Source organism: Falco rusticolus, chromosome 13, assembly GCF_015220075.1.
Source record: "Falco rusticolus isolate bFalRus1 chromosome 13, bFalRus1.pri, whole genome shotgun sequence".
NCBI lineage: Eukaryota > Metazoa > Chordata > Aves > Falconiformes > Falconidae > Falco > Falco rusticolus.
In genome coordinates, this window is record NC_051199.1 from 4,278,532 (window position 1) to 4,306,523 (window position 27,992).

Consider the following 27,992-nt stretch of genomic DNA (forward strand, 5'->3'; position numbering starts at 1 on the left):
TTCTTGAATTCCCAGCTTTTTCTTCTGTTGCTACTTCTGATCTCTCAACTGAGGCTAGGATTTTGAAAGCAGGATGCTTGAAGGCGCTTAAAGCCCAGAATCTCTTACCTGGTCCTCTCAGCACTCAAAGTGCTAGTCTTATAAATTCAAATGGCAGAAAAATTACACACTAAAGGGAAGAGGAGAATTAGTAGAAGACTGATTAGATCATTCATAAAATAACTGTATTGATTGACATTTCCTTGGATTTGCCCCCTCTTCCTTTCTTACTCTTCCTTTACAACCTCTTGTTGTTGTGTCTTCAGGCCCAAAAGAGTCTGAATGATTGATTATATTTTTGGTGGTATTTTCAGGTACACACAGCATGTAAAGAGTTGTTGCCAAACAAGTGCCCTCTTGGGCTGTGCAAAGTATCTGTCATTCCTCCTACTGCTCTTAACAGCATTGATTCAGATGGTAAGTATGGGCAGTAAGTAGCGCTTTCTTTATCTTCCTCTCATCACAGTCCGTTCAGCTAACACTATTAATGCCAGGCTCTGTCAACTGAAAATTCCGATTTTGGTGTTGCTGAAATTCCAAACTGGAAGACATGGCTGAAGTGTGGCAGTGAATGGTTTGCTTTGCTTTTGCATTTGGTTTATTGCCCTGTAACGTCAGTATTCACTGAGATGTAGCTGTTAAAATTTATTGAGAACAACTATATTGCAGAAGCGGTTTGGGAGGGTTGGAAAAGCTGAAAATTTTGGCATACTGCTAGGAGATAAGTGTGACATTTGGCAGCATGAGGTGTGGTTCGTGCTGGATTCAGGGCTGTGCACATTTGGCGTTTACCCAGTGAGTGCCATAAGCACAAGGAAAGTATTAGCTTCTTCATAGCTGCGCTGGGGTGTGGGGTGTTGGTTTTTTAGCTCACTCTGTCTCCATGCGGCAGCTTCACATCTTGGCTTTTCCTCCCTCTCCCCTTTTCCCCAACAGGTTTCTGGAAAGCTACTTGTCCCCCTTCTTGCACAAGCCCTTTGTTGGTCTTCGTCAACTCAAAAAGTGGAGACAACCAGGGTGTAAAATTTCTACGAAGATTCAAGCAGCTACTGAATCCAGCGCAGGTCTTTGACCTCATGAATGGAGGACCTCACCTTGGGTAAGCAGATATTCTACGGAAGCACACATTCCTTGCAATACCAGAAAAGTACAAGTGATTTATTTGATTATAAGCTCATCTTCAAATGTAACAAGGACTCTATTCCTCAGAGAAGATTGAAAACGTAGGAAGTTTGAGGGGTTTTCCACTCTCTGTGTTTAGTGTTACTGATTAGCTAAAACAAAAAAATGATGTTGAGAAAGGTTATTATTTCCATTCATTGGTAACAGCAGGATAGCTTGAGGGGTTTTGGGGGAATTCCAGAAACACTCCCCTGAAAGAAGACCAAGCTTGCAACCAGAATAAAACTTGTCAGCAGACAGATTTGTAGCAGGCATCCTGATGTACTGTTAGCTTCAGTTAAAGCGGGTGAACAGACAAACGTCACGGATAGCAAATGAATATTATTGAATGAGATTTATCAAGAAGTAACTTACCTGGGAACTATGTGAAACTTCCATCCCTTAAAGATGTTATGGTGATGTGGGGAAAACATCTCTTAGGAGTGCTTTTGGTAAGCACTGCCCTGGGATCTAGGTGACATTTCAGGCTTATTTACCACTAGAATATCTATGGATTGAAAAAAAACCACAAACAACCAACAGTGAGTGCTGTGGAATAAATTCCTTTAGGGTATTTCTGCAGCTCTGTTTAAAAAAAACACGTTTGGTCTCTAGTTTGCCCCCTTCCAAATGTTTCTCTGTTGCATTGTATTTTGAGTAACTTTTGTCATGAGTAGGTGCTTCTTATATAAATAAGAGCCAACACGAGGTAGATCTCCTTCATATTTTTCTAAACGTGACTCAAAGTCTATGGCTAAGACCTGTAGGTGCAGGGTTTTTAAATCTGGGACTGTCCACTCCTAGATGAGTGACCCTTAGGTTCTGCTCTTCTGAGGACTATTGTGGTTTCTTGCCATAGTGCATTGCAAAACTGGCCTTTAGAACTGCAGCATGCTGTCCAGGGGGATGTGTTTGGCTGATAAATAATTTACAGAAAGCTTTTAAAATTAAATATTTTTCTTCTCCTCCTCTGTTGGACTGACTGTAGAGAGGAATTTTGCTTTTAAGCAGGAGAGAAGGGAAGGGAGGGAATCAATTATTTTCTCAAGCTGTGGTACAGACTTCTAAAACAGCTGCTCTCCTATGCTTTCTTAAAAAGGAAATGATGGTACGATGTAAAGGCTGCTTCTTGATAATTTAAATATTCTCAGCTGGTGCCAGTCAAACTGTACCATAAGATGTTGTGATTTCTGATAACCTTTTTTCATGTGTCAACAACACTTGAAGAAATAAGGATTTTCTTGTACTACAGCAAATATTGTTTAGGTAATAATAATAATAAAAAAAATTTACGAAACCAATATAAAAGCAGGCAGTAGTTGTGGAAGATGTTCAGTAAGAAGCATGATTTCAAACAGCTTAAGGGGAGGTTGTTTCTAATATTCTGGAAGGGGTGAATAGAGAATTTCACTTGTCTTGCTGGTGAGTTGTTTGCCTGCCTGCAGGACAGACTAGGCGCCAGAGCATTGATTTACGTTGCTTTCCCAGAAGAAGGACTAAAGCTTGTGAGGCTTTAAATCCTCTTGCAGTTGTCTGCTTACTGAACAACTGTGTGAAGTTCCCACTCTTCAAGCTTTGCTTTAATTGGTGTGGCCTTGAGCGCGAAGGCAGTGACATCAGAGCGCTCCAGTGACAAAAAACTAGTGTTAGGTTGAACACAGCAATTCCGCAAAAAGGAATTAAATTCAATGGATAATCAGTTATCACATGCCTGTTTCCTCTTCTGTTCAGACAAAAGTGTCCTGCTTTAGTAAAGAAGTATGTCTGGGACATATTTTGGTAGTGAATAGCCATTGTAAATTGCTTAGCTGTATTTATAAGTCCTTACTTATAATCATTTTAATTCATTGTAATCTGACAGTGGCCTGCATTCATTGCAAAATCAGAGCCTACTTTAAGCAAATCTGCCATGTTTATTACCTAGATCGGAAGTGTTTATCATTTCTTTCTGTAACAGCTGATTGTTCTTCCCTCATGCTGTTTTCTCTCCCTTGTCCATAGTTTACGCTTATTCCAGAAATTTGACACTTTCCGGATTCTAGTTTGCGGTGGGGACGGAAGTGTTGGCTGGGTTCTCTCCGAAATTGATAGCCTCAACCTTCACAAGCAGGTACCTGCCCAAACAGCTTGGTTGGATGAAAGAGTGGAGTAATAACAACAGCACGGGTTGACGAGGACTTTCTTTGATCATACAGATGTAGCTTGCCCCAGGACTGAAGCTGCTGAAAGCTTTCCACAGCAGTGTTCTTGCAGCAGTTTTCTGCAAGAAGCAGTACTGGGCTAATTCATTATTCCTATCTCTAGTGTTCCTCCACAGCTCCCTCTGACAAGATCCAGCTTTTGGAGTAGCTCTGAGTTACTCCTGCTCTGTTGCCAGCAGAGACTTATTCTCAGAAAGGGCTGCAGTTAGAAAACTGGGAATTCCGCAAGTTGTGCTCATCATCTGTTCTGTTTAATTCTTGTGCTGTAGTTTCTGAGGCTTGGGATAGACAGAAACCTCACTGGAGTAGAAGCATCATACAGAGTTTAGTTTCCATTTTGTCTTGGAGAGATTGCTGCTAATTTCACAGAAAAAGCAATAGCACCACCTGATGGTTAAATAAATACGTCTGTAGCTGGGATTACTTTTAGCAAGGTGCTCCTTGAGATGGTAGCTGTAATGTGCTCCTCAGTTAACAACTGAAAAGCAAAGGAAGTTTTTCCTTACTTGCATGCTCTTCTGGCTGCTTTCCCCATCGAATTGGTTCCTCCTCTCCCTGGGACTAGATGTTTCTCAATGACTGGTCTGTGTAAGGAATCAGTCTTGTTGTGGCTTGTGTTTTCCCATTTGAATATCAGTTTTGGTTTCCTTTTCTCTGATGCAGTGCCAGCTGGGAGTGCTGCCCTTGGGAACAGGGAATGACCTTGCCCGTGTCTTAGGCTGGGGGTCTGCTTGTGATGATGATACCCAGCTCCCGCAGATCCTGGAGAAGCTGGAGAGGGCCAGTACCAAAATGCTGGACAGGTGAGTAACCATCACTAACATCCTCCCCTGCTCAAGAGCTGGGTGAAATGACCCTTCCAGGTGAACTGGGCAGTTCTGGATTCTGCCCAGCAGCTGAGCTTCTTACTGATGCCAATTAATGTGGGGTTTTTTTGATAATCCTCTGTCACCCTTTAGCAGCAAAAGGTAGTCTGGCTTTCTGTGTCACTGCTGCAGAATAGTAATGAGTGAAATTGTCTGACATCCAGTGTCCTCTCTTGTGTTCCAGAGTTCTCAGCAATTGAATTTTCACCCTTACAGTCATGATTTATTTGTTAAGCTCATTTTTTTTTCTTTGTAAATTTGAACCAATTTATCTTGAGTTTGGCTTAGAAATGAAAGCTGAGTGCAGAAATGTACATCTTTACTTCTAGTATTGAAATCGTCTTTATGTCTTTGTACATTTAAAAATGCTTCTTGTCTTTAGAGTTGCATCTTAGCATCTTTTATACTGAATCAAGTAATGCCCATAGGATTTCTGTGAAAGAGAGGGAAGTTCCTTATGCTGTAGAATACTTGTTTGTGGTATCATCCTGCCCTCTTCCTTCAGTTCAGCCCTTCTGCAGTTCTGCTGCAACTCTGTGGCTTCCCTACATCAGTCACGCCCCAACCAAAGTGCAATTTGTTCTGCTTTGAGGTTCTAACCTGTTAGGTCCTTTGGATAGAGGAGGAAATCATCTACCTTCTAGTGACAAGTATGATGCCTCCTTTTCAACAGGTGGAGCATCATGGTGTATGAAACCAAACTCCCTCGCCAGGCCTCCACTTCCACAGTCACTGAAGATTTCAGTGAGGATTCTGAGGTACCTCGTGAGATGCAGAGGGCAGGGGACTGGGAGCAACAACCTCAGAACAGAAAAGATAGGAGGCAGCGGTTGAGCTTAAGTGGAGCAGGCCTAAGCCATGACTTGGGTGTAGCAGGAGCTAGAAAGATCAGGGGGCTTTAAGTCAATGAAGTGTTATGGAGAAGGATGGAGGTTGAGTTACCAGAGGCAGCAACCATAATGAGGGATGAGAAGATGCTTTGGAACAGGACAGAGAAGAAATTACTGACTTTTATTTGCTGTCATGGCATCACGTTGTTGAAATTGTGGAAAGCTGCACAGCAGTCATAAAAGACCAGTTTTAGATCCACAATAGGTCAGACTCTTAAGAAATGCGCTGCTGCTGAATTCTAGGTTCAGAAGTAGTTTTGTCATCAGATTCAAGTCTTCAGTGAGTAACTGAGCCCTGGACCACATAACTTTTCCAGGGCAAAAGGAACCTGTAGAATGACAGGTACTGTCTGGGGAGCCAGAGTTACATAGCATATGTTGTAATGCTGGGAAGCAGCACCCCAGTGGCTTGTTTCTCACTGTCACCAGGTGCAGAAGATTCTCTTCTATGAAGACTCTGTGGCTGCTCATTTGTCCAAAATTTTGACTTCTGACCAACACTCAGTGGTCATCTCCTCAGCCAAGTGAGTACTTAGCAGACAGTTACTCTTAAGTGAAAGCTGCGCTGTGAAAATCCGGAGACAATCCTTGCATGACTTTGTTTTCACTACCTTCTTTGTCTAGGGTGCTTTGTGAGACAGTGAAAGATTTTGTGGCTCGAGTAGGGAAGGCCTATGAGAAGGCAACAGAAAGCTCAGAGGAATCAGAGGTCATGGCCAGGAAGGTAAATTTGGAAAAGTTGTTTGGGTTTCTACTTCTGAAGTGGGAAACTACTCTGTTTTTGGAGAACTAGGACAGCAGCAGTTCAGCAAGCACTAAAAGAATGAGCTAGCCAGTCTACTGTTAGTTGTACTCAAATGTTCTTCTTCGCCTCATAGTGCTCTGTCCTGAAGGAGAAGCTGGACTCATTGCTGAAGACACTGAACGATGAATCTCAAGCATCTTCATCTCTGCCAAACCCTCCTCCCACCATTGCCGAGGAAACTGAAGATGGTGATGGGTCAGGCAGCGCTTGTGATTCTTCTAGTGACCGGTCAGTGGGCTCATCATGTACTGCACGGCCCCAGATATTTCGTCCCCGAGAACAGCTCATGTTGAGAGCCAACAGCTTGAAAAAAGCCATTCGTCAGATAATAGAGCATGCAGAAAAAGGTAACCTCTTACGAGTCTTGCTTGTGACTTGTTACAGGTTTTTGAGAAGTATAAATTTCCTTTATTCCAGAAGAGAGTAGAGTTCTTTATTAAAAACAGCTTTCCTGAGCTAGAGAAGCTGTTCAGTAAGCCTGGCCATTTAGTTTCAGCATCATCTCTGCCAAGCCCACCTGTTTGAAACATTGCTCGGTAAACGAGCCTGAAGTTGAAGGTATGTTCTCTCCCATAGGGCTGGTTTCGGAAGTTACTACCCTCCCACACTCTGTTCATTTGCGTTTCCTGTCTGTTCCCACCCACACCACAATTGTGTCAGCGCAACTGTTTGTGTGCCCTTGCTGTGCAACAGATCTAAAAATACTTGAGAATAAATTATTTTAAGTATTTTAATTTGGATTGTTTCAGAAATCTCTTTATAATAGAGACCAGCAAAAGAGTGCAGTGGTGCAACTGCAGGAGAGGGCAGGAGCTTCTTAAACTACCTTTGTCACAGGGAAAATCTTATAGCACTGCACCTTGGTGCAAATCAGTTCTGTTCCGGTATTGACTTCCTAGGCAGGTGACCCTCTTCTCCACATCTTGACCCTTACCCCCTTCCGGCCACTCACACCCATAGCTCAAAGTTTCATTTCCTTTGAAAAGCGTCAGTCTCCCAGATGTTAGTCATAAACTCAGTGGTTTAACTTAGACCTAAGGAAGTACTTAACAGCTTATTACTGGAGATAAAAGCATTGAAGTTGCAGATGTGACGTCCAGGCACACCTATGTACTATGAAGAGCTACTTTAGTAAGTTACAGATCGTTGCAATATTGCTTGGATTTCCAGCACTGCACTGTTGTATATAACCTGTCCTGAAGGTGAAGTTATTTGAGATGATGGAAGCTGAGTGAACAGCCTGCTGCTGGTGAAGTGGAGGTCTTGACCTCACTGCTGTCCCACTTCGCTGCTGCTTACCTTATGTCAGCTTCATGTTTCTCGCACTTCTCTTGGAGCCCAACCAATCTGTTCGATCCAGCAAGAAGAGTTTATATTTCTGCTGGGCTAGTGGGTTGGATTGCCTTGTGGGTAGCTTTGATGAGCTCCAGCGTCAGCGCAAAGGGAGGGGAAGAGACTGAAAGAAGAGGGGCTCATCCTCCTGCAGAGGCAGTGAGCTGGTAGATGACTGAGGGCTGTGCTCTGGGAGGGGTTGCTGCGGAGGAAGGCCCGTTGATTACATGCAAAGGAAGTTTTGGGTTTGTTAGGCAGCAAGCTAGCATTTAATTCTTACCAGCTCTTCGGCAAACTCTAGTTATGTTTCAGATGTATTTGTTCAACTTCCCCAAACTGTTTTTCTTCTCCTAGAGTAAGCTATATTCTTTCCTTTCTATTGTTTTTTACCCACTGCTATTTTTTTCCTCCTGATGACATGTGTCTAAGTGCCCTTTTCAAGTGGCTTATCCTATTGCCCCAGTACAGCTGAAGCAAACAGAAAATTCATTAGTCATTTGATGTCCATCTGGTTAGAATTTCTGGCAGCATCTAAATGGGAATAAATGGAAGCCCATCACTTTTAGAGCCTTTAGAGTCCATCCTGTTGTTATTTACATCAGTGGGAGGTGTTCCTTGCTAGAAGAGCTGTGAGGCGCTTCACCTGCTTTCTCTCTTCCTACAGCTGTAGATGAACAGAACGCCCAGACCCAGGAGCAGGAGGGCTTCCTTCTTAGTCTCTCAGCCTCTGAAGAGGGCAAGGAGCTGAGGAACGAGGACAAAATCCCCCTGCAGTCATCACACAGCAGCAGCTATGGAGTGTCCAAAGGGAGGAGCCAGCGGAAAGGTACTGTTCTGGGGCTGCCACCATGCAGATCTTGCCTGCAAATTACAGTTCTGTTAGTTGTAAAAATTGAGGGCAGCGTTACATGCATTACCTTCCAAGTTCTGTTTTTCTATAATTTTTGAGTGATTGCTTTTCAGTAACCAGGCCCTACACATTTCTGTGCTCTAGCCTGCGCATCGTACACCCCCAATTTTTCGCTACATATCTGATGGCTGGTCTATGATCTTAGCATACGGAGCCTAGGATTCAGAAATTTTCTTGCATCTTAGCCAGGAATCTGGGTTCTCTTGGCTTTCAGTGCTTGGACAAGGACAGTCTTGAACATTTTTCATGTCATCTGTCTGATGACATTTCCCTGTAAGCCCCTGCCATCCTTTCCAGGTGACAGAGAATAGAAGCCAGTTTGCTTTAATAACTGTTATGTGAGTAATCTGTTAGAGATCCCTGATTACTGTGGGTGTACTTGGAACTTACCTGAGTATTGACTGGGAGCCAAATACCCTGTCTGTTGTGCTGCTGGCACCAGCTTTTCCTCATCTCCATTTCTAATATTTGCGCGTGGCGTTTTGGTACCTCCAGTGTGTGAGGCTTTCTGGCTGCACATATGCCACATCTCTGTCTCTTAATGACTGGTTCTGTCAACTCTTTGTTTTATGGTGGCCAGAGTGTTTTGCTGTTGAGTGATTCCTGACCTAGTCTTGCTGCTTGGGCTGTGCTGCTATGTGCTGATCTGAATCACAGCATTCTATTTGTCAATAGCCATGTTTGTCTTGTGTTTTACAGCGTCCAAGTCTCCTTGCGAAAGACTAATAAACAAAGGAAGTTTGTCACTGGGTAGCTCTGCATCTCTTCCTCCCCAGACAGGAAACCGGGACAACTTGCCAATGCTGAACACGAAAATCCTCTACCCAAGTAAGTTTAACACCCACCACTTCCCATTTAGGCAGCCAGCTGGAGTATGGGTGACAGCAGCACAGGCTGCAGTCTCCACATGGAAACGTGAAATTGTCCTGCCTGGTGTCCTTTTGTGCAGGGTTGACTTGGAGAGAGATCCCTTTGTGGATAACTTCCCACTAGGGCTGGGAAGTGGAGACTTCGATGGAGCTGTAGTAGTTTCCAGCTTGTAGCTGAGACCTAGACACGGATTTTTAACACTGTGCAGTGACAGAATTTGGATGCCAGTTACAAGGAGATACTGAGCTCAAAGTAACCTTAAGAAGGCTGATACGATGCTGCTGAGAGAGGTTTCTGAGGAGTGGTAACCATAGACTGGGAGCAGCAGTCCCTTTGTGTGAAGGCTGAAGTTACTGGAGGTGCAAAGACCCAGCAGAATTCCCAACTGCCACATCTTATGCAGCAACTTCTTGCCATCGCCATGGCGCTGTCCTTCCACCTCTTCCCCCAAATTACTTGTTCAAATTGTTTCTTCTGGAAGCAGGTAGTTTACTTTGTCTCGACAAAGCTGCTGTTTGTGGACTGCCAGCTATTAATTTAAGAAGCAGGAGGCAGTAATTCTTGAGCAACTTGGAGAATAACTTCAGTCCTACTTCTCTCTCTCTCCTCATTGAAGCAAGGTTGTTGCATGTCTAACTCTGGAACAGAAAAGCTGCTGCAGTGAATACACTCCTATTTCCCATTTCAGTGTGTCTGGACAACTGTGCTGCTGGCCTTACATGCTGCTCTGTCAATCAAAAACCCTGCAGGGAGCCCCAGAAACCTTCCTCCTTATTGACAGAGCTACGCCTTCTGAAGTGGAAGGAAGCACTATTGCTGTTTTCTTTCCACAGTGAATGACAAAAGTTAATATATTCTGCCCTGTTGTCTTGTCTCTGAGGTTGAAGTTTCTTGCTTTTTGCTTGTTATTAATCACACTCTTCCCTGTTGTCAATTTTCCTACAGATATTCGTGCTGGCATGTCTGGTTCTTTGCCTGGGAGCTCTGTCATCAGCCGATTGTTGATTCATGCTGATCCCTTTAACTCTGAGCCTGAAAATCTGTAAGTATGCCCAGGAAGCTGAAGGGAGGGAGTGGGTGTTTCCAAATGGACCTCAGCAGAGAAGCAGATTAGTTAATAGAGCTGAATAATGCACTGCAGCAGCCCAGAGTTATGTAAATGAATTCATACGCTGGTGCCAGTGAGGATCAGCTTGTGTAGTTATACATGCAGTGACACATCTGACACATGGTAGAAGATTTTTAGGGTTTAGGTAAGAATGAAGTCTAGATCAGTCTTCTCCCTAGACTCAGAGATGGCTCTGGCTTCCACTTAGTCGATAGTAACCTGGGAGGGAATCACTACCCTTACAGCATGGAGGCCCAGGAATGGTCACGGGCAGGCCACAGCAGGGGGGGGCATTGGGAAATATGATGTGAAGACTCTCTCAAGCTCTTTCTGCTAAACTGTTGAACAGCAAAAATCCAGTGATACAGACCTTTTAAGTTTTTTTTCATGGGATTCAGTGCCCCTGCGATGAGTAGCTGACACTTCTGGGCTCACTTGTCAGGCTCTATGTTGGTAACACCTTATATAAGCAATTAGCATTGCTAATGTTTTGTGAGACCTTTTACACAATACGGGTGCCCAGCATCATAGCTCTTTGTAAATGAAGTGTAGGCTTCTGAGTATGTTTCTGTGGCAAGGGGAGAATTCCTCTGCAAATCTTGTGGCTGTGAAGTCTTACAGACAGAGGCTGTAGGCCAGGGAGCACACATCAGTAGCTACTTTTGATATTCGTTGTGGGCTTTAGGCAGTTCCCAGCAATGCTTATCAGAGCATGTTGGCATATAGCCTTATTGCTGCTCACCTTTTCATGCAAGAGAATTCTGAGGTGGCCAGAGGGGGCATGTAAGATGTATACCAAGTGGTATGTAGACTTAGGAATGCGAGTTCTGTTCTTTTGTTTGGCAGTGAATGTTACACAGAGAAGTGTGTCATGAATAATTACTTTGGAATTGGACTGGATGCAAAGATTTCTTTGGACTTCAATAACAAACGTGATGAGCACCCAGAGAAATGCAGGTGGGTTTGGATTTGGCTGACGTTGGGTACTACCAGAAGTGACTGAAACCACTTTATCTTTCTGTGTGGTTTTGAAGCCAATTGCGTGCAAGTGTGCGGAATAGGTATATTGTCAAGCTTGTCTTCATAATCTTCCTTCAAGGCTTAAAATCATGATGGAGGAGATAAGTTACTGATTTATTACTGATTCATTGTGCTGTTGTGGCTAGTATAAGATCTTTGAGTAACTGTTGGTCTAGATTTAGTGCATTGGTTCCATTTACTTCATGATCTCACTCAGATTTTTCTCCTGGGCTTGCTATTTAGCCATGAGAGAAGCGCATCTCAGCTCTAAATGGCACAGAGGGTGATTTCAGCCTTGATCCTAACTTAATGCAAACCACAGGTTTGGACCTTTTGAATACCTGGGCAACTACAGGATGCTTTGTTTAGCCTGGGATTGGTGCGTTTTGCTAGACTTGAGCTAATACAGCAAAATGCTGTTGATGTCCTGGTGTATGAGATTGACAAGTTCTGCACCAGGGGAATCTGTGTGTTTCTGGTGGCGTGTGTTAGTCATCCTCAATTCCTACCTAACATTTATTTAAAGAGCAGTAGTTTCCTAGCACAAGTGATGACCATTTTAAGTGTTTGACCCTTTTGGAAGTGAAGTACCTTTGTGTTTTAGGATGTAGGAGGTACCATTTCAATGTGGGGTTTTTTTTCTTTCTAAGTGAAAAAGTAAATGCGTATGCTAACTTTCCTTTTTGATTTGCCCCCTTAGAAGTCGTACTAAAAACATGATGTGGTATGGAGTATTGGGGACCAAGGAGCTGCTACACAGAACATATAAAAACCTGGAGCAGAAAGTCTTGCTGGAGGTGAGGAATTAGCATGCTTTTCTGTTCCTAAAGCTGGGGTGCCTAATTGCATCTCCTTCACATGCTTTGACTTTGGTGTCATGATTCTACTTGGTGACATAAGGGTGTTTCCCTTGCCTACCTGATAGGATGTACTTGCTGTATCTCACCCTGACCTAGCTAAAAGTGGCTTTCCCTGGTTCTGGAAGATAACTTGTGTTCTCATCCTCCTGGCAAGTACTAGCTGTCCCAGCTCAGTGTTCAGCATAGATAAGATTGTCATGTTGTATGTGCTGTCTCGTGTGAACACATAATTTTGGATGGTAGATGCAGTGGAAAACTCTTAATTTAACTATGCTATAATGTGCTTCAAACTGGAAAAGAAATATTCTTGTATAGGCCATGTGCAGCTTAAACAGGTAGCTTGTGGGAAGAGACCTTCATCACAGCAGACTGCATAGGTGTTGCAGAATTTTTACTCCCCTTTCTGGAGGAATAAACCCAAGAGGCTTTGCCAAGTCTCTCAGGTGTGCCTTATTCCTGTTTGGGGAAGAGAAGCAACAGTATCTCTCTAAAATCCATGTCTGCCAAAAGAGATGTGGTTCATGAGACATGAGTGGATACGTTTTACTCTGCTAGGCCAAGAATAAACTGGAAGAAACCTGAATTAATTTATTGCTAAGGTGTGCAGGCTGATTTCTGTTCTTAGAGCATGTGCTCTGGCAGGAGGGGCGCTCTCCTGTTGTGCTGAGAGTAATGTGGTAATGTTGCCTTCATTTTTGTGCAGTGTGATGGGAGGCCAATCCCTTTACCTAGTCTCCAGGGAATTGCTGTACTCAACATTCCCAGCTACGCAGGAGGCACCAACTTCTGGGGGGGAACCAAGGAAGATGATGTGAGTATTCTCTCAGGCAATCCAGGAAATGTTTACTGACTGTTGCTTTTGAAGTCATAGCCCCTGAGAATAGCACTTGGAAGAAGAGGGCAAGGGGCCTGTCTACATGTACTTTCTATGTGAATCACAGATTCACAGAACAGTCAGGGCTGGAAGGGCCCTCTGGAGATCACCTAGTCCAGCCCCCTGCTAAAGCAGGGTCTCCTAGAGCAGGTTGCACAGGGTCGCATCCAGGTGGGTTTGAATGTCTCCAGAGAAGGAGACTCCACAGCCTCTCTGGGCAGCCTGTGCCAATGCTCTGTCACCCTCAAGGTAAAGATCATCTTCCCCATATTCAGAAGGAACTTTTTGTGTCAGTTTGTGCCTGTTGCCCCTTGTCCTGTCTCTGGGCACCACTGAAAAGAACCTGGCCCTGTCCTCGTGATACTTGCCCTTAAGAATATTTGTAGTCATTGATAAGATCCTCTCTCGGTGTTTTTCTTCTCCAGGCTAAACAGCCCCAGCTCTCTCAGCCTTTCCTTATCAGGGAGATGCTCCAGTCCCCCATCATCTTTGTAGCCCTCCTCTGGACCCTTTCCAGTAGTTCCCTGTCTCTCTTAAACTGGGGAGCCCAGAACTGGACCCAGCACTGCAGATGTGGCCTCACCAGGGCAGAGCAGAGGGCAGGATCACCTCCCTCCGCCTGCTGGCCACTCTCCTAACACGCCCCAGGATCCCACTGGCCACCTTGGCTCCAAGGGCACACTGCTGGCCCATGGGCCTGTGCTGGTACACGGGGTTGCTCCTCCCTAGGTGCAGGACCTAGGTGGTGAAGTGGGTAAGATACTGAAATACAATCTTCAGCAGCTTCACACCCAAGCAGTCTGTAACGATGAGAAAAAAACCAACCAGAACAGACAATTTGGACTTCCAGGAAGAGCTTTAGATTGCCCTCATCCCCTCAGGCTGTGTGAGAAGTAAAGTGCGTTGAAGGCAAGGGGGGGGTTAGATCCAGTCAGAAACACTGTATTATTTGAGATGAAAAATTGCCTACTCTCATAAGAATAAATATTGCCTTGTGGCCTACAGTCTTTGTGTTTGAATTATACTTGAGCTGCCATTAGAAGCACAGTGGGAATATCGAGGCTCTTTTATCTCCCTTCTAGCTCACTGCAGATCTTCATCACTTTCTAGCCTCATCATTAATTTTACACAGATTAAATAGCACAGTTGAAAGTTGACCCCCAGATCTGCACCAATGGGGGGTAAAGGAACCCTCTCTAACAGAGCTGTATGTCAACTGAATTCTCTCTCCCTTCTATCTGGCTAGACATTTACAGCCCCCTCCTTTGATGACAAGATTTTGGAGGTGGTAGCTGTGTTTGGTAGCATGCAGATGGCAGTGTCACGAGTGATAAACCTACAGCATCACCGGATTGCACAGGTATCAGATGCTTTTGTGAGCTCTTTTTGCCTCCCCCATCTCGTGATGTTTTTGACCATTTCAGTCTGTAAAGCTCTCCTTTGTGCTCTCTCTGTTCCGTGAAAAGAGCATCCACCAGGGCTGAAAATGGGCACATTCAGGGGGAATTTGGCATGGAATTGTTTGCTAGCATTCATTGTGGTGGGAGTTAGACCAGCAGTTCAAATACCAGTTAGTCCAGAACCCCACAGCAAATGGTCCCTGCTGCACAAGGGCAAGGCATGCCCCGCCACCCAAGGACATCTTCCTCTAGTAGCACCAAAGCTACAGTACCCGGAGAAGTGCTTTGGAAAGAAAGAGGATGTCTCATATGTCTCATACTTTTGGAAAACCAACATTTTAGAGTTTTTTGGATGCACCCATTTCTTGCAGTGTCGGACAGTGAAGATAGCAATCCTTGGAGAAGAAGGAGTTCCCGTGCAAGTGGATGGAGAAGCCTGGATCCAGCCTCCGGGTTACATTTGGATTGTTCATAAGAACAGGGCACAAACCCTCACCCGAGACAGGGTAAGAGCAGCCGCATACACTGTGGAGTATGACATGTTTTGATGTCACGTATTCCTGGAGGGTGTGGCAACAGCCACAGGTGCAAGCTTATCTTTGTGAATCTAAGAAGCATATTTTGCTACACACCATAACTTTTTTTGGAAAGAACATGATTAAACTTGCATTCACCACTTGGGAAATCACATAAATAAGGTTGTTTATGCAAGCTTATTTTGCTTCCTTTTCTAGGTGCCTTGTGACAGCCTTTCTTAACATGCTTGCATGCTGTTTTTCCCACAGAATGCCTGCCTCACCGAGTGCTGCAGATTGCCTAGATGCAGCTGTTCAATGTTTTGATTTCTCATTATTGTTCAATATGTGCCTTATACCTCATTGACCAAGTAAAGCAGTGTCTAATGTCTTGTTCAGCATTGTCTGTCTGTCTCATCTCATAATTTTCAAATGTCTGATGCGTACCAGCCCACAAATAAGTGTCCTTTTAGTTTTACTGTATTACTGAGTATTGGTAAGCCAAAGAAAAGGATAAAGGCCTTGGTGTGGCATAAACAGGCTTTATGGATCCTCCCAACTCTGTAACTGTCCATGCATAAAGAGTTCAGTTGGTAGCAGCTCTTAATACTTTCCAGCATAATGCCCCTTTAACCAGCTTCCAGAGCAAATCTGTCCTCTGCAAAGGACTGACCTCCTGAATAACAAGAAAAGAGAGAGCAAAGAAGAGTAAAAAGGGAAAGCAGCCTGATACAGGCCTGAGGCGCATTGCCTGGCAGGAAGTTGCAAGTATGATGGGATGAAGAGAAAGCAAAAGCAGGTGTACAAAGCCCCTGTCATGGTAGGACAGGGCAATACCCAAGACCCCTAGGAGAGAACAGTGAGTATTTACATTTATCATAGAATCATAGAATAGTTTGGGTTGGAATGGACCTTTAAAGGTTATCTAGTCCAACTCTTCTGCACTGAGCAGGGACATCTTCAACTGGATCAGGTTGCTCAGGGCCCCATCCAACCTGACCTTGAATGTTTCCAGGGATGGGGCATCTACAGCCTCTCTGGGAAAACCTGTTCCAGTGTTTCACCACCCTCATTGTAAAAAATTCCTTGTTTGTATCTAGTCTGATTCTACCCTCTTTTAGTTTAAAACCATTATCCCCTGTCCTGTCACCCCTTGGTGCAAATGTTGTGGAGAGGAGGAGACGGGAATAGTGCACACAGTCTCTTAACCTGGAGGGTAAGAGAGCTTCTGCAATGTCACACTGAGACTTGGAGGGGGAGTGACTGAAGGAGACAGCACAGAGAGCAAGGGGAAACAGAGTTCCTGCTGTAAAGATTGCTGCTGTAAAGGCAGAAGGGAGAAAAGGAGAGGCAGCCTGTCTGTGGGTATGGTGGGAAAGGTGAAGCACAACAGGTAGGACACACAAGTCCCTAGTGAGTGTGCTGTGTGTAGGGCCATCTGAAGCCATCACTATGATTGTACCATTCTGCTCCTCATTGCCTGCAAACCCAGTTTTGCAGGCATGAAACTACCACTGGGGAAGAGGTTCCAGTTTTGCAGAGCAACTTTCAGCTTTTGTCTTGAATGTGAGCTTATCCTTATTTTTCCTGCTGTCCTTTTGATCGTTGTTGCACACCCCTTCCTTCACAGAGCAAATCTGTCCTATGCAGTAGATGAAGCGGGGTCCTCTCTTCATGTGTGTGGCCCTGTACCTTTGGTAGCATTTTTCAAATATGATTTGGGATATTTAGTTTCCTAAACTGAAGATGGAAAAACCTCAAATTCCCTCACGTGGCCTCACCTGGGCAACTGAAGAGTCATCAGCAAGGTTGAGATCAGTGGGTAGCTTGCACTAATGAGAGCCTAATTGTGTCCTGTATGAGAGGAGCAGTAGGGGAAGGGAATGCTTTACTACAGGGCTTCACAAGTATTTGCAGATGCAGGAGAATGGCATGTCCCCAGAACCTTGAGTCATCCCCAAAGGCAGTTGTGTTCTGGTGGGCACTGGCTTTTCTGTGCCATCCGTCTCCTCTCTCTGCTGTTAGTCCTGTGCACCTTTCCAAGTCTGGACTTGTCGCAGCACTCTCCATCTAGCTGGCTGCAACAAGGTCTTTTACCATCTCGTACCAGCACACTCTTCATACCAGTCCCTCTGCTGCCTTCTCCTTGCCTCATCCAGGGCATGTGTTCTCTCTGCTTCTTCCCTCCTCCCTTTCTTCCTCGACTGCTCTCTCTTCATTGCCTCTCAACCACTTACCAGAACCAGCCGCAGCTGCACCTTGTCTACATCAACCAACCCACCGCCCCTGAAGCCAGCCCACAGCTGTACATTATCAATGCTAATTAACCCAGCTTCATTCCTCTACATGTACTCATCTTAATTGACTGTCCAGGCCCAGGATCCATGACAGCCATTTTTCTTCCCCTTTCCCATCCACCCAATCTCCTTTCCTTTTCAGGCTCCCCAAATGCTGGTTTGGGGGTTTTGGGGTTTTTTTCCATGAAAACGTCACACCCCTGCTTCTTATCCTCATCTTCTCTGAATTATTCTTCCTATTTCAATCTACCCCTCCCATGCTACCTTCTCCTGTCTAACCTCTCTTGCCATTTCTTGCACTCACTGATCCATTTCTTCTTGTCCTGGGGCTTTGTGTATCAGTTTTCATTCTCACCATATACAATTTTGATCCTTCTGCATTGGATCTGGTTTGCTTCTTCCTGTACCACTAGCTGATGCCAGCAGGAATATCAGTAAGGGTGCAAGTGTGACAGGTCCTTGCTCTTAGTTCAGCTGCTTGTCCCACCAGTTACTGAGGAAGCCCAGTTTACTTCCAGATGTGGAGGAGCCTTGAACATTTTTAATTTCCACCTCTGAGATGTCTCAGTCGTATGAAGTGTAGAGGCAATATAGCTATTCAAAGGAAGGGCTGCCACCAGTAGGGAATGAGTGGATTTTGCTAATCTGGCCCTCAGAATTGGCCAAACGATTTTGACTAAAACAAGGCTTAAGCAAAAATGAAGCCAGGGTAAGCATGTGGCATGGAAAACTTCAGCCCAGACAGCTAGTTACCAAAGTTATAAGCAGCTGAACAACTGGGTACTGCAAAGAAAAGTGTCTCTACCAGATCTACATGTTTTACAGGCATAGGCACAGCCATTGTTTTTATAGGAGCTTTACAAGATATCTTACGGTTTGCTTACTGTGTTTTTAGGCATTTGAGAGCACCCTGAAGTCCTGGGAGGACAAACAGAAGTGTGAGTTGTCTCGACCCTCCTCTTTCTCTCTGCAACCAGAGATCATGTCTGAAGAAGAATCTACCCAGATCAACCAGTTTGGTCAAGCTGCAGGTGCTCTGATCCACAGGTGGGACTCAATTTGCTTTTGGTGAATAGAGTTCTCCTTTGGTGCCTGAAGTTCTTGTCCTACTCCCTGTTCCTGGAGATATTTCTGTTCACTCTTACCTTCTGCAGTGCTGGTCCATATCATAGAGTGTAGCATAATTCATTATGCACTGTCCCAGCTGCATGAGGACCGAAGTCAAGTGAAGTTTCTTAGGTCATTCTGAACAAAGAATGTTACTTTCGTGAATAAACGTGGACCCTTTAATCCTGAAAGAACCCATTATCTTTGAATATCAATGATTTTTATCAGAAATGAAACAAAGGCCTCTCTAGGAGATCAGATGACAAGTTGGGTTCTTGTAACCCTGATGACCAGTAGAGGTTTCTGGAAGAAGTCACTGTATGCTCATCCTTTAGTTAGGTGTTCAGCTCCTTGGTCTGGGTCTCAGAGAAAGTTCCCAGAGTCACATTAGAGAAGTGTTAATTAAAACTGCCATATATGTAGCTGCCTTTCACATCACTATGGCCATACTGAAATGTGTAGGTCGTATTTCAAACTGATCTCAACTTGTGTAGAGAATTGAATCTGCATCTGGAGTTGTGCATGTGAAATCTGCCTTGCTTTGCCTGTGCATGCTCACTACAGCAGGGAGAATGGCCCTGCTTTGCCAGAGGCTGTGCCCCTCCCATGCTTTCTCTCTGCTCTTGTCACTCAGATGGGTATTAAAAAGAGGTACCCAGTCAGAAAAGATCTCCTGCTTTGAGCATATGCTGATGCAACATGTAATTCTCTCTTTAGCATTCGGGAAATAGCCCAATCCTATCAGGACATGGAACAGGAGCTTGCCCATGCTGTCAATGCCAGCTCCAAGTCTATGGACAAAGTCTACGCTAAATCCAAGTCTACAGAGGTACTTCACTCACTTGGCATCTTCCGTTTTGTCCTTACTCCGTAGCTCTTGGTTTTCCTTTCTGATTGACCAAAAGTAGGCCTTGCTTGTCTAAAACAACTTCCTATTGACTGCTCAGACTTCTGCATTTCCAGGCTTAATTTGCGCATGAATTGCTTCCCCACAGGGTCTGAACTGCAGCCTTGTTGTAGAGATGGTGAATAATGTCAAGGCCCTGCATAATGAGACAGAGCTGCTGCTGGCGGGCAAGATGGCACTGGTAAGAAGCACAAAGCAGGAGTAAAGCAGCCTCTCACTTTCTCTGCTCTCCTACTGTTGCCTGGCAAGCAACATTTTGCTGGTCTTGGTCGTCGTTGCCTTTGTAAGAAGTCAGTTTAAATGTTATCATCCAGGAGTTGGGATGGTGTTGCTACATAGGCATGATGCGCAGTCAAGCTAGCTTGTGTGGGGTTTAGAGCTCAGAAAAGATGGAAGTTGTTAACTTGGCAATGTCTGGGCAGAGTGCCTGCTGTGCACTTCCTTTTAAAAGGAGGAACTGCTTTGTTAGCTAGGAATTTCAAGCCAAGGACCTGACTGTGTGTTCCACCATATGGCTTTTAACTCTGCTTTGTTTCCACTTCTGATCCAGCAATTAGATCCTCCACAGAAGGAGCAGCTCCAAGCAGCCCTGGCAGACATGGACCTCCAGCTGAGGAAACTGGCAGACATCCCTTGGTTGTGGCAGCTTATGGAGCCCTGTGATGAGGAGGTGAGGAGGACCAAGGCTGTAATTCCCTAGCTGTTCTCTTTTTCACTAGTTGGCTGTGAGTGTTTGACTTCCTGTGAATACACAACTGATGTGCGAAAAAATCATTAAGAAGGAAACTTGACTCCCTAGGGCTGAGGAAAGTAATTTCCTGCTAAGGTCCCTTGCCTGACATGGGATCAACTTTCTCTGTTTCCTTTCCTGTCTTGATCAGAATGAGTTTAGAATTTTTTTCCTCTCTTACAAAGTTATGGAGCCAGGCTTGGCAGTACTTGTTGCTCTTGGTCTGTTCCAGTCAAGTTATTACTGCCTGATTTTCCCTTTTTATTCTTACAGAACCAGATGCTGGATTATTCTAAACGCAGCCGCAGTGGAAAATTCCGGCTAGTGACCAAGTTTAAAAAGGAGAAGAACAACAAAAATAAGGAGACTCATAGTAGCATGGGATTGCCGGGTACCAAGTCTGCTCATTCATTGTGTCTCTTTGTCACAACACTGGTCACAGCACTACCGGTTCTCTGTCTCCTCTCATGTTCTCTCATTCTTCTGTTTCACGTGCATCTGCCTTTTCTTGGAGGTCTAGTCTGTCTTTTTCATGTGGCAAAGTAGCTTATTGCTCCGTTTTGTCTAAGTCATGGTCCCCCAGTACCACACAAATATTCCTGAGCAGAAACAGGAGGTACCCTCTGAAGAATTCTGCCTACATCCAGACATTTTCAGGGATATTTTAGGGGGTGCTTTGTGAAGTGATTTTGAGGATTTCAGCATTTTTAGGTATCAAAGTGACTGCGGGGCCCAAGTCCGCATAACTCCAGTCTTTTCACTGCTGATTCTCTGTGATATGGTTAATGGTGTTTTTCTCATTGATTCACCCTCAAGCTTTAATCAAGTTTCATGTCTAATTGGCTGGGGATCAGCAGCACTACAGGTGCACCCTGACCTTTTAATCCTAGTGGTCAGTAGATGAAAACCGGCCATGAATCAATAAATTGCCATTCGAGATACTTTCTCCAACTGCTTTAGTTGATTTTTGGTTTATCCTCTCCTTATGAAGACTTTCTTCTAAAATTCAGAAGTACTGCCTGTTCTGTGGGCTCGTGGGTCCTGTCCTCTGCCATGGAGTTGTGGGTACAGTCTCCTTCTGTCTGACAGGCTGGTGCTCATTCATTGCCTCCAGAACTTGGGAACTTCATTATTCTCTTATTTAGAGGCTGTGCAAGAAAGTGGAAAACTAAACTCTTCCTCTCTCCCTCAGACTTGAGGGAGAGAGGTTGCCAGATTGTTTACTAGGCACAAGTGCTTGTACATAATAGCAAACTAATCTGTGCTCGATTCTCCGTGATGTGTTTTAGGAATCTGTTTTGCAAGTAGAGGAATATCAATGAACTTACTCTTTTTGAACACAGGGGTAAACTTTAAAAAGCATATCCAATCCCATCACAACAAATGTGCGCTTCCTCCTGGTTTACTGCAGCTAGCCTCTGCTTAAGAGAACACCCCCTACCTTTCTCCGCCCTACCTCCTTTGTCTGAGACTGTAGGTTGTGCTACCAGTCCTTGCCCTGCCCTTGGTTTGAGGCTGCTTGCCCTCCTTCTCTGGCACTGAGTGCAGATGGTGTCCTCATCTCTCACTGTCTTCTGGGATTCTGGGTACTCAATGCACTCCTGCTTTTCCATCTCTAACAGTTCACCTCTGGGGAACGGAGGAGGTTGCGGCCTGGCTTGAGCATCTCAGTCTTTGTGAGTATAAGGATATCTTCATCCGGCATGACGTCCGGGGCTCTGAGCTCCTGCACCTCGAACGGAGGGACCTCAAGGTACTTTCATGATCGGCTCATGAGAAATGGCCAGCTGCATCTGCATGACCTTCTGTGCTGAATGTGCTTGGAAGTGGTCTGCCCGCTGTTCATTCCACATGCCTTGGCAAAATGAATGGGTTCAGTGCAGCCTCATTTTATTTTCTCACCGTTTCGCGTCACCTGATTTTTACTAGCAAGGAGGTAGAACAGCTAGTTGAGGGACCAACTGTCCAATTCTGCCACAGCTTCCTGGAGACGTAATGCAGTCCAGCACGCAGATTGCAGGTAGTATTCTTGAGAGTCTCCAATTTTAATGATAGAATGGAAGTTTTCAACTTCTCAGCTACCGTACCATCTTTGCAGAACATGCTGTGATTAGGAAATGTGGTTCTTACGTTGTAGTGACTGGACAAATAGATCATCACACTTCTTTGTTACAAGAAAAAAACGATTGTAGTCTTTGATGAGGCTGCTAGATGGAGAGAATCTTTTTACATAGTGCTCAGTAACCCCATCACACAACTTTTCATCTCACAAGGAGATGCTTTCTCTACAGAGAAAAATTGAAAGTGGTGGTTCTTTGCATGTGCAAGAGACTTGTGTCATTGCTGTGGTGACTTGCATACTGCAGAAAAATATTTTGTTGATAAATGTTGCATGGCATTTGTTGAATGCCCCTTGGACCTTCATTTGTGATTTTGACCACCTTCCTGTTCTGAGGTTTGCTGTAATCTGTGTAGCTGATTCCTCTGCATGCCATCCAGCCACAGCCTGTGTTTTGATGCATGGTACCCGAGTGTTCACACATTTATTTGTGACTGGTTGGTTCTTGCTGCATGTTCTCGCTACTAGCTTAGGTCCTTGAGATCTGAATGCTCTTTCTGTTCTCTTGCTTTGGCCTTTAACAGCCAAAGCAATTTGCATTTCTGGCTAATGGTCTGCAGTTGTTTCTGTCCGTTGCTCTGTGCCTGTTCAGTGTTCGTTAGCCTGCCGTGCTCTGATAGCTTTTTGACACATGGTTTGAGGTTCCACATATAACTCTCAGGTTTGTAGCCTCTCTGGTTGGTTTCCTCCTCTCTCTGTAACTGCCTGACTAGTTTGTAACCATGACTTGGCCACCTGAAATTCCCCCCCTGCCTTTCTCCTGAGGTAAGGTTTTCTCTTTTCTTCCAGGACCTGGGTGTGACCAAAGTGGGTCACATGAAGAGGATACTGCACGGGATCAAGGAGCTGAGCCGGAGTACTCCTGCCAGCGAGGTTTAGCCTCTGTTTTCACAGCCTGTGTCTACCATTCCCCGTAACTGCACAGCAGTCGCCTCGCGGAGCAGATGTGCTCGTAACTGTCTCTGTTGAACAGCCAGTTTGTAGCTGTTCAGAGCTCATATCAGCCAAGCATGGTGCTACCTTTTTTTCTGTGAGGTACGGCTGCATCCAGTCGAGAGGCACCTTATCTGTGGTCAGGCCTCCTGGAAGACAACTTGCTTGATGTTTGACGAACCATGTCCTCCAGCGTGGGAAGTTCTGGTTCCGGTGACAGTGCAGGACTCCTGAGAATTGCAACACAGCTACCTTTACTGGATAACTTCATCACAGTAGAATTATTCAGGGCAAAAGATATATTGGCCAGTCTTAGTTCAGGAGCATCTGACAGTCTTCTCAGACCCAAAACTTTCCCGCTCATCTGTGTGTCACACCTGTATCTCAAAGCATTTAAGTGGGACAAAGCTTGTCCTTGTGTCTTACTAATCTCTTTTTAACGCACCTGTAGTTGCATGCGATTTGCATCAGAAATTCAAAGCCAGTAGAGACCTCTTGCCAACGAATACCCAGTGATTCTCACTCACTTATGCCTTGCAACAAACAATGCGTGTGGTTCAAACAGCAGTTTGCACCAGCTTGCAGGGTCTTTGCTGGGCCTGGCTCTCCTCTTCCAGCCAGTGGCAATGGTACAACTTTCAGGTTTTCAGGCATCACAAATAATTCAGAAATTCCTGGCAGTAAGAAAGACAAATTTCTGGAGAGCCAGAAGATGACAGGAGATCGGCTCTGACATTCCCCCTTCTGAATTCATCTCCAGGAGACCAGATAAAATGGAAAGGAACGCCAGTTAGCTGTTTGGGCTGCATCAGCAGTGTAATGTAATGGAGTGAGAGATGGAACAATTTGCTGCATCTTGATGGAGGGAGCAGCATGACTGGCAATGGCCAGGAGTGGCTCCCTGCCCATTTAGTGCCACCTTCGTGGTCACAAACAACAGAGCTATTCTTTACTTCAGTTTGTGGTGCAGAAAATTATTTCTGTCACAAAAGATACGATTTACCCGTAGTACTTGCATCTTTTCACCTGTCCTGGTTTTAGTGGCTTTTCCACCTTGCTTATCTATCTTGCTGCCTTGCTCCTTCACTCCAAGGTGGATACTGAAAGATTAGGGTGGCTGAGTCCTCCTGGGTTGTACCCCTGAGAGAGAGATCGTGTGCTGTCAAACATGCGGGCTTCTGTAAGAGCACCGAGAGAAGGAGGATCGTTACTGAGCAGATGAGCGTTGTAATGAAAACTGGAGTATGTTGGTACCACATGCCTTTGGTACCACCAGCAGTGGAGCATGGAAAAATTAGTGCCTCTGAATCAGACTTCCTAGATGCTCTTCAAATTTCCACTGTATTGCCTGACTCCAGTCGGGTGACTGTTAAAGCCCGAAGACCAGCATGAATGGTTAGATTGCCATGTTTATCACTGCGAAGGGAATTCGGGAACATTCAGTGCTGTAAAGCTGGAGGGACAGCAGGAATTTTTAATTACTTTGTTGTTTTGTATGTATTTATTTTTTTTTTATTACAGAATGGCACCTGTCTGGCTATGGCGGCAGACAGAAAAATGGCCACATACACAGTGGCATAAAATACAATTTCCTGAGGACACTGTTTTTTGTTATTAGTAAGGATTTTATCAAATTGAATCAGCTCTAGTCTAACAACAGTCAGTCAAGTTATTTAGTGTAAAGACTTGTCAGCTTGAAAAGGTTATGGGCTGATTCTGTGCTGAGCAAACTCCATTGCATTATTTAAGATTTTGCCAAGGATTATTCTGACTCTCCCTCTCTTTTTTTTTAGTTGTCATTCTCCCACATCTCGTCCCTGCCTAGTGGGTGACGGGGTTTGCTCATGAGAAGGTAACAGAAGACTAAATGTGCTTGATCCAGCTAGCAAAATTTCTGATATAAATACTTCGGGGACTGAGCAAGAAATATGTTCAGCTTTGCCCTGGATTTGCTTCTCCTATTAATACATTGGCAATTGCTTCCGTAGCCATATTTTTTCTTTATCAGTACAGCCCCACCTTGCTGTATTGAATTCCTGAGTTATCAGATAAGTAAGAATTGTAGACATACCGTATTCTCCCACTGGCTTGTTGAGGCACAGAGCAGCGTCTGCATGAGAATGAGGAGAAAACTCCACTAAGGAGAGCTCCAGGATGCAGCCATCCTTGCTGATGACCGTAAGGTGCAGCTCGCTGCCTGTCCCCAGGGGTGTGCATGGTCAGGATATTTGTGTGCCTGCCCAGGAGAGCGCAGGAGGGAGCACAAGGCAGGCAATAGCCCTGGGGAAGAGGTGAGAACTGTGTTTGTTGCTGTACGTGGTGAAGCTGTTCTTGCTGTGAACCTTCTCCAGGCAACCTCATGGTTAAAGATACATAAACAACATGCGCTTGCCTAATTCCTGGGGGATTAAATTTTTGCCTCAATAGAAACCCTCCTCTCTGCTCTTCCTGCTCAGAGTCGCAGGGGAATCCAAAGAGTTTTTACGTTCAGGCGTGTTCCTTAATTTGTGCCATATCTGTTGAGGCCTGACAGCCATTAGCCATCTGCTAACAAACGATGATGCCTGCACAGACCAATCCTCATTTCTTTTTACTTTTACAATCTGTTGTGTTGATGGGTTCAGATCCTTCTTCTGTATGTGCACATTTTATCAAAGGGTTCATAGCCAGTATATTCCTGTCTGTTGCTTACCGAAGGCAGGGAGGGAGTTCTACCTTCTGTTAAGAGCTAGAAAATGGGATCCACATTTAACCTGAGTGCCTTTGAATATTTATTAAGGTTTATATCTAACAAAGGGGTTGTAGCTCTATGTGTCTCACTGGGAATAATGCAGATTTCTGTTGCAGAGACTTTGTGAATAGGTAAGGACGGTTTGTGTAAAACATCAGTGAGAGCTATCTGCAAAGTAGAGAGCCAGGCTGACCTGGCTACATTATTCCAAGTTCCTCTTCTGGCATCTGATAATTTTTTGTGGGAGAGAAACTCAGGAAAGGCAATTAGACAGTAAAAAAATCTGCTGCTTTGCCAGGAAGGAGACTCTCCTGCAGTCTCAGGTAAAACACCAGCTTGAGAGAAGCTAGAACTGCACATATCACACATATGTTTAGTCTCTTAAAATAATGCTACTCATGTGAAAGCCATGCGGCAACTTCTGTTTGTCATCCCTCACCCTTGGCAGTGGTGCTGGGACAGTGTCTGCAGTGAGCTGGGCATATGGTTTCTTCTGCTAGGAGGAAGTTTCCGTACGTTATCTCACATTCTGGCACTGCCCTGGGTATTTAACTTTAATGGCAGATTCTGGGGAATAACAAACCCTGTGTTTTGATGTTTCGGTGAAGTGGGATTGCAGGCAGTGGGGACTCGAGGGAGGATTGGCCCGTGAAGCAGCTATCGGCGGTGTCCTGCGCTGGGCTAGCGTGGGGAGGGCTGTTAGCATTGATGCAGTCTTTCTGGTTTTGCTTGTGGGATGGTAGGGCTGGGAGCATGCGGTCCCTGCTGCGCGGTCCCTGCTGCGGCAGGCGCCAGCCCTTTGCAGCAAAGGGGAGCTGTGCCACTCGGTGCCCGGAGGTGCTGGCCTGGCCAGGCTGCGCACAAGCCAGGCACCCCTCCAGCTCTGCCGAGGCCTTCAGCCCAGTCCTGGGAGTGTTTCTGCACCCAGATCATACGGAAAGCTTTGTTCATTGTTTTAGTATTATTTAAAAATGTGCATACTATCTATGTGTTTTAAAAAAAAGACTGTTTACACAAAATATTTTGTATCTTAAGATGTGTGTACTGTAAAAAGAAAAAAAAAAAAGGAAAGGATGAAAAATGATGTTTTTCTACAACTGTCAGCAGTGACTGCATGTCTATATCATCATCCACCGACCGTTGTTCCTCAGGGGTCTCCCCGCCATTCCTGTGATCCTGTCAAAAGCATAGGGAAGCAAGTGAATCCCTGTACAGTCTTGGGAAGAAGGTTTTGTGCCTTAAGAATGGGACCTGCTTCCCTCCTCTATTTATTGTGTTAATTTATACAGTGATTACCATGGAAATGTCTCTTGTATTTTTTTGTACATAGTTTACTGTCAATTGTTGTAAATAAGTTTTTCTTGTATATAAAGTAAACATGTTTCTGAGCTTCCAGTAAAGATTCTGTTACTGATTTCATTGTGTAAGAGGGCTGCAGTGCCCGGCTGGTGGGAACCAGCTAATAAAAATCTGTACTGTGATAAAATGGCTTTATCCTGAGTTGCATCAGAAGTTCAGAGCTGTTCCTTAGAGAGGAGTGACGTCGTAAATGTGATTGTTGTAGATTAGTTTTGTAGCATTTCTTCATCTTGGCTTAATTGGCACGGAGTAGAAGACATTATGTAGTTTATTAGCTATATCTCTGCAGTGAACAAAGTAAGAAATGTTTTAAACACGGTGGTTCTGCTGCTGCTCATCCTGATCATAGCTCCACTGTCTGCAAACCCACAGCTGGATGGGCAGACGCTCAGAAACTCAGCAGGGTACTTGTTAGTTACCTCCATGTGCTTGTAGAGCTCTCCTCAGGTGGTACAGTGTGACCACGTCTTCCTGGTGGTGTTGGTGCAGTGCCATGATGAGAGGGGAACAGCTGTTTCTCTACTCCGCTTGGGCTGCTGTGTGTTCGGTTTGTTGCAGGAAATATATATGCTAGCTGGAATAAGTGAAAGTGCACTTACAAAAATGTGGGAGAAAAGAATTTTCTCATGAAATGTTGAAATTAACTGCCATAAAATGAGACCTGTAAACTTGAAACTAAAAGACTGGGGAGACGTTTGAATGAGCAGATAGTGATGAGCTTTCTCTTCCATCTGTACAGATTGATGTGTTCATAAGATGCTGACAAGAAACTTCCGGTAGATAAACTGAGGGGATGGTCAGAGAGAGCCATAGTACTGCTGCAAAGTAAATGGAAAGTAACTTATGATGCCCGCGAGTATTTTCTATGTGAAAAAGACCTTTGTATTTGATAGTTAAGTGTGGAGAGAATAGTTTGTGTGACGGGAATGTAAGAAACGGTAGTAATGTTATATACTGT

General features: G+C 44.7%; 1 protein-coding gene across 6 annotated transcripts in view; it reads left to right on the forward strand.

The window, feature by feature from the left end:
* DGKD (diacylglycerol kinase delta) overlaps nucleotides 1-27,161 on the forward strand; it is a 62,395-nt gene extending 35,234 nt beyond the window's left edge. For 4 of the 6 annotated variants that reach the window (XM_037406857.1, XM_037406861.1, XM_037406862.1 and 1 more), the window contains 23 exons: nucleotides 354-456; nucleotides 976-1,138; nucleotides 3,202-3,310; nucleotides 4,065-4,204; nucleotides 4,941-5,025; nucleotides 5,587-5,681; nucleotides 5,782-5,881; nucleotides 6,036-6,309; nucleotides 7,959-8,120; nucleotides 8,904-9,032; nucleotides 10,020-10,116; nucleotides 11,029-11,139; nucleotides 11,903-11,999; nucleotides 12,766-12,873; nucleotides 14,183-14,296; nucleotides 14,708-14,842; nucleotides 18,044-18,195; nucleotides 18,973-19,084; nucleotides 19,251-19,343; nucleotides 19,713-19,832; nucleotides 20,166-20,283; nucleotides 21,515-21,645; nucleotides 22,801-27,161. In XM_037406857.1, coding sequence (XP_037262754.1) covers nucleotides 354-456; nucleotides 976-1,138; nucleotides 3,202-3,310; nucleotides 4,065-4,204; nucleotides 4,941-5,025; nucleotides 5,587-5,681; nucleotides 5,782-5,881; nucleotides 6,036-6,309; nucleotides 7,959-8,120; nucleotides 8,904-9,032; nucleotides 10,020-10,116; nucleotides 11,029-11,139; nucleotides 11,903-11,999; nucleotides 12,766-12,873; nucleotides 14,183-14,296; nucleotides 14,708-14,842; nucleotides 18,044-18,195; nucleotides 18,973-19,084; nucleotides 19,251-19,343; nucleotides 19,713-19,832; nucleotides 20,166-20,283; nucleotides 21,515-21,645; nucleotides 22,801-22,890 — 2,838 coding nt within the window. In that variant the 3' untranslated portion in view covers nucleotides 22,891-27,161. Of the gene's footprint in view, nucleotides 1-353; nucleotides 457-975; nucleotides 1,139-3,201; nucleotides 3,311-4,064; nucleotides 4,205-4,940; nucleotides 5,026-5,586; nucleotides 5,682-5,781; nucleotides 5,882-6,035; nucleotides 6,310-7,958; nucleotides 8,121-8,903; nucleotides 9,033-10,019; nucleotides 10,117-11,028; nucleotides 11,140-11,902; nucleotides 12,000-12,765; nucleotides 12,874-14,182; nucleotides 14,297-14,707; nucleotides 14,843-18,043; nucleotides 18,196-18,972; nucleotides 19,085-19,250; nucleotides 19,344-19,712; nucleotides 19,833-20,165; nucleotides 20,284-21,514; nucleotides 21,646-22,800 lie in introns of those variants that run through there. The other 2 variants (XM_037406858.1, XM_037406863.1) reach the window with 2 other exon arrangements.
* The last annotated feature ends 831 nt before the right edge of the window (nucleotides 27,162-27,992 follow it).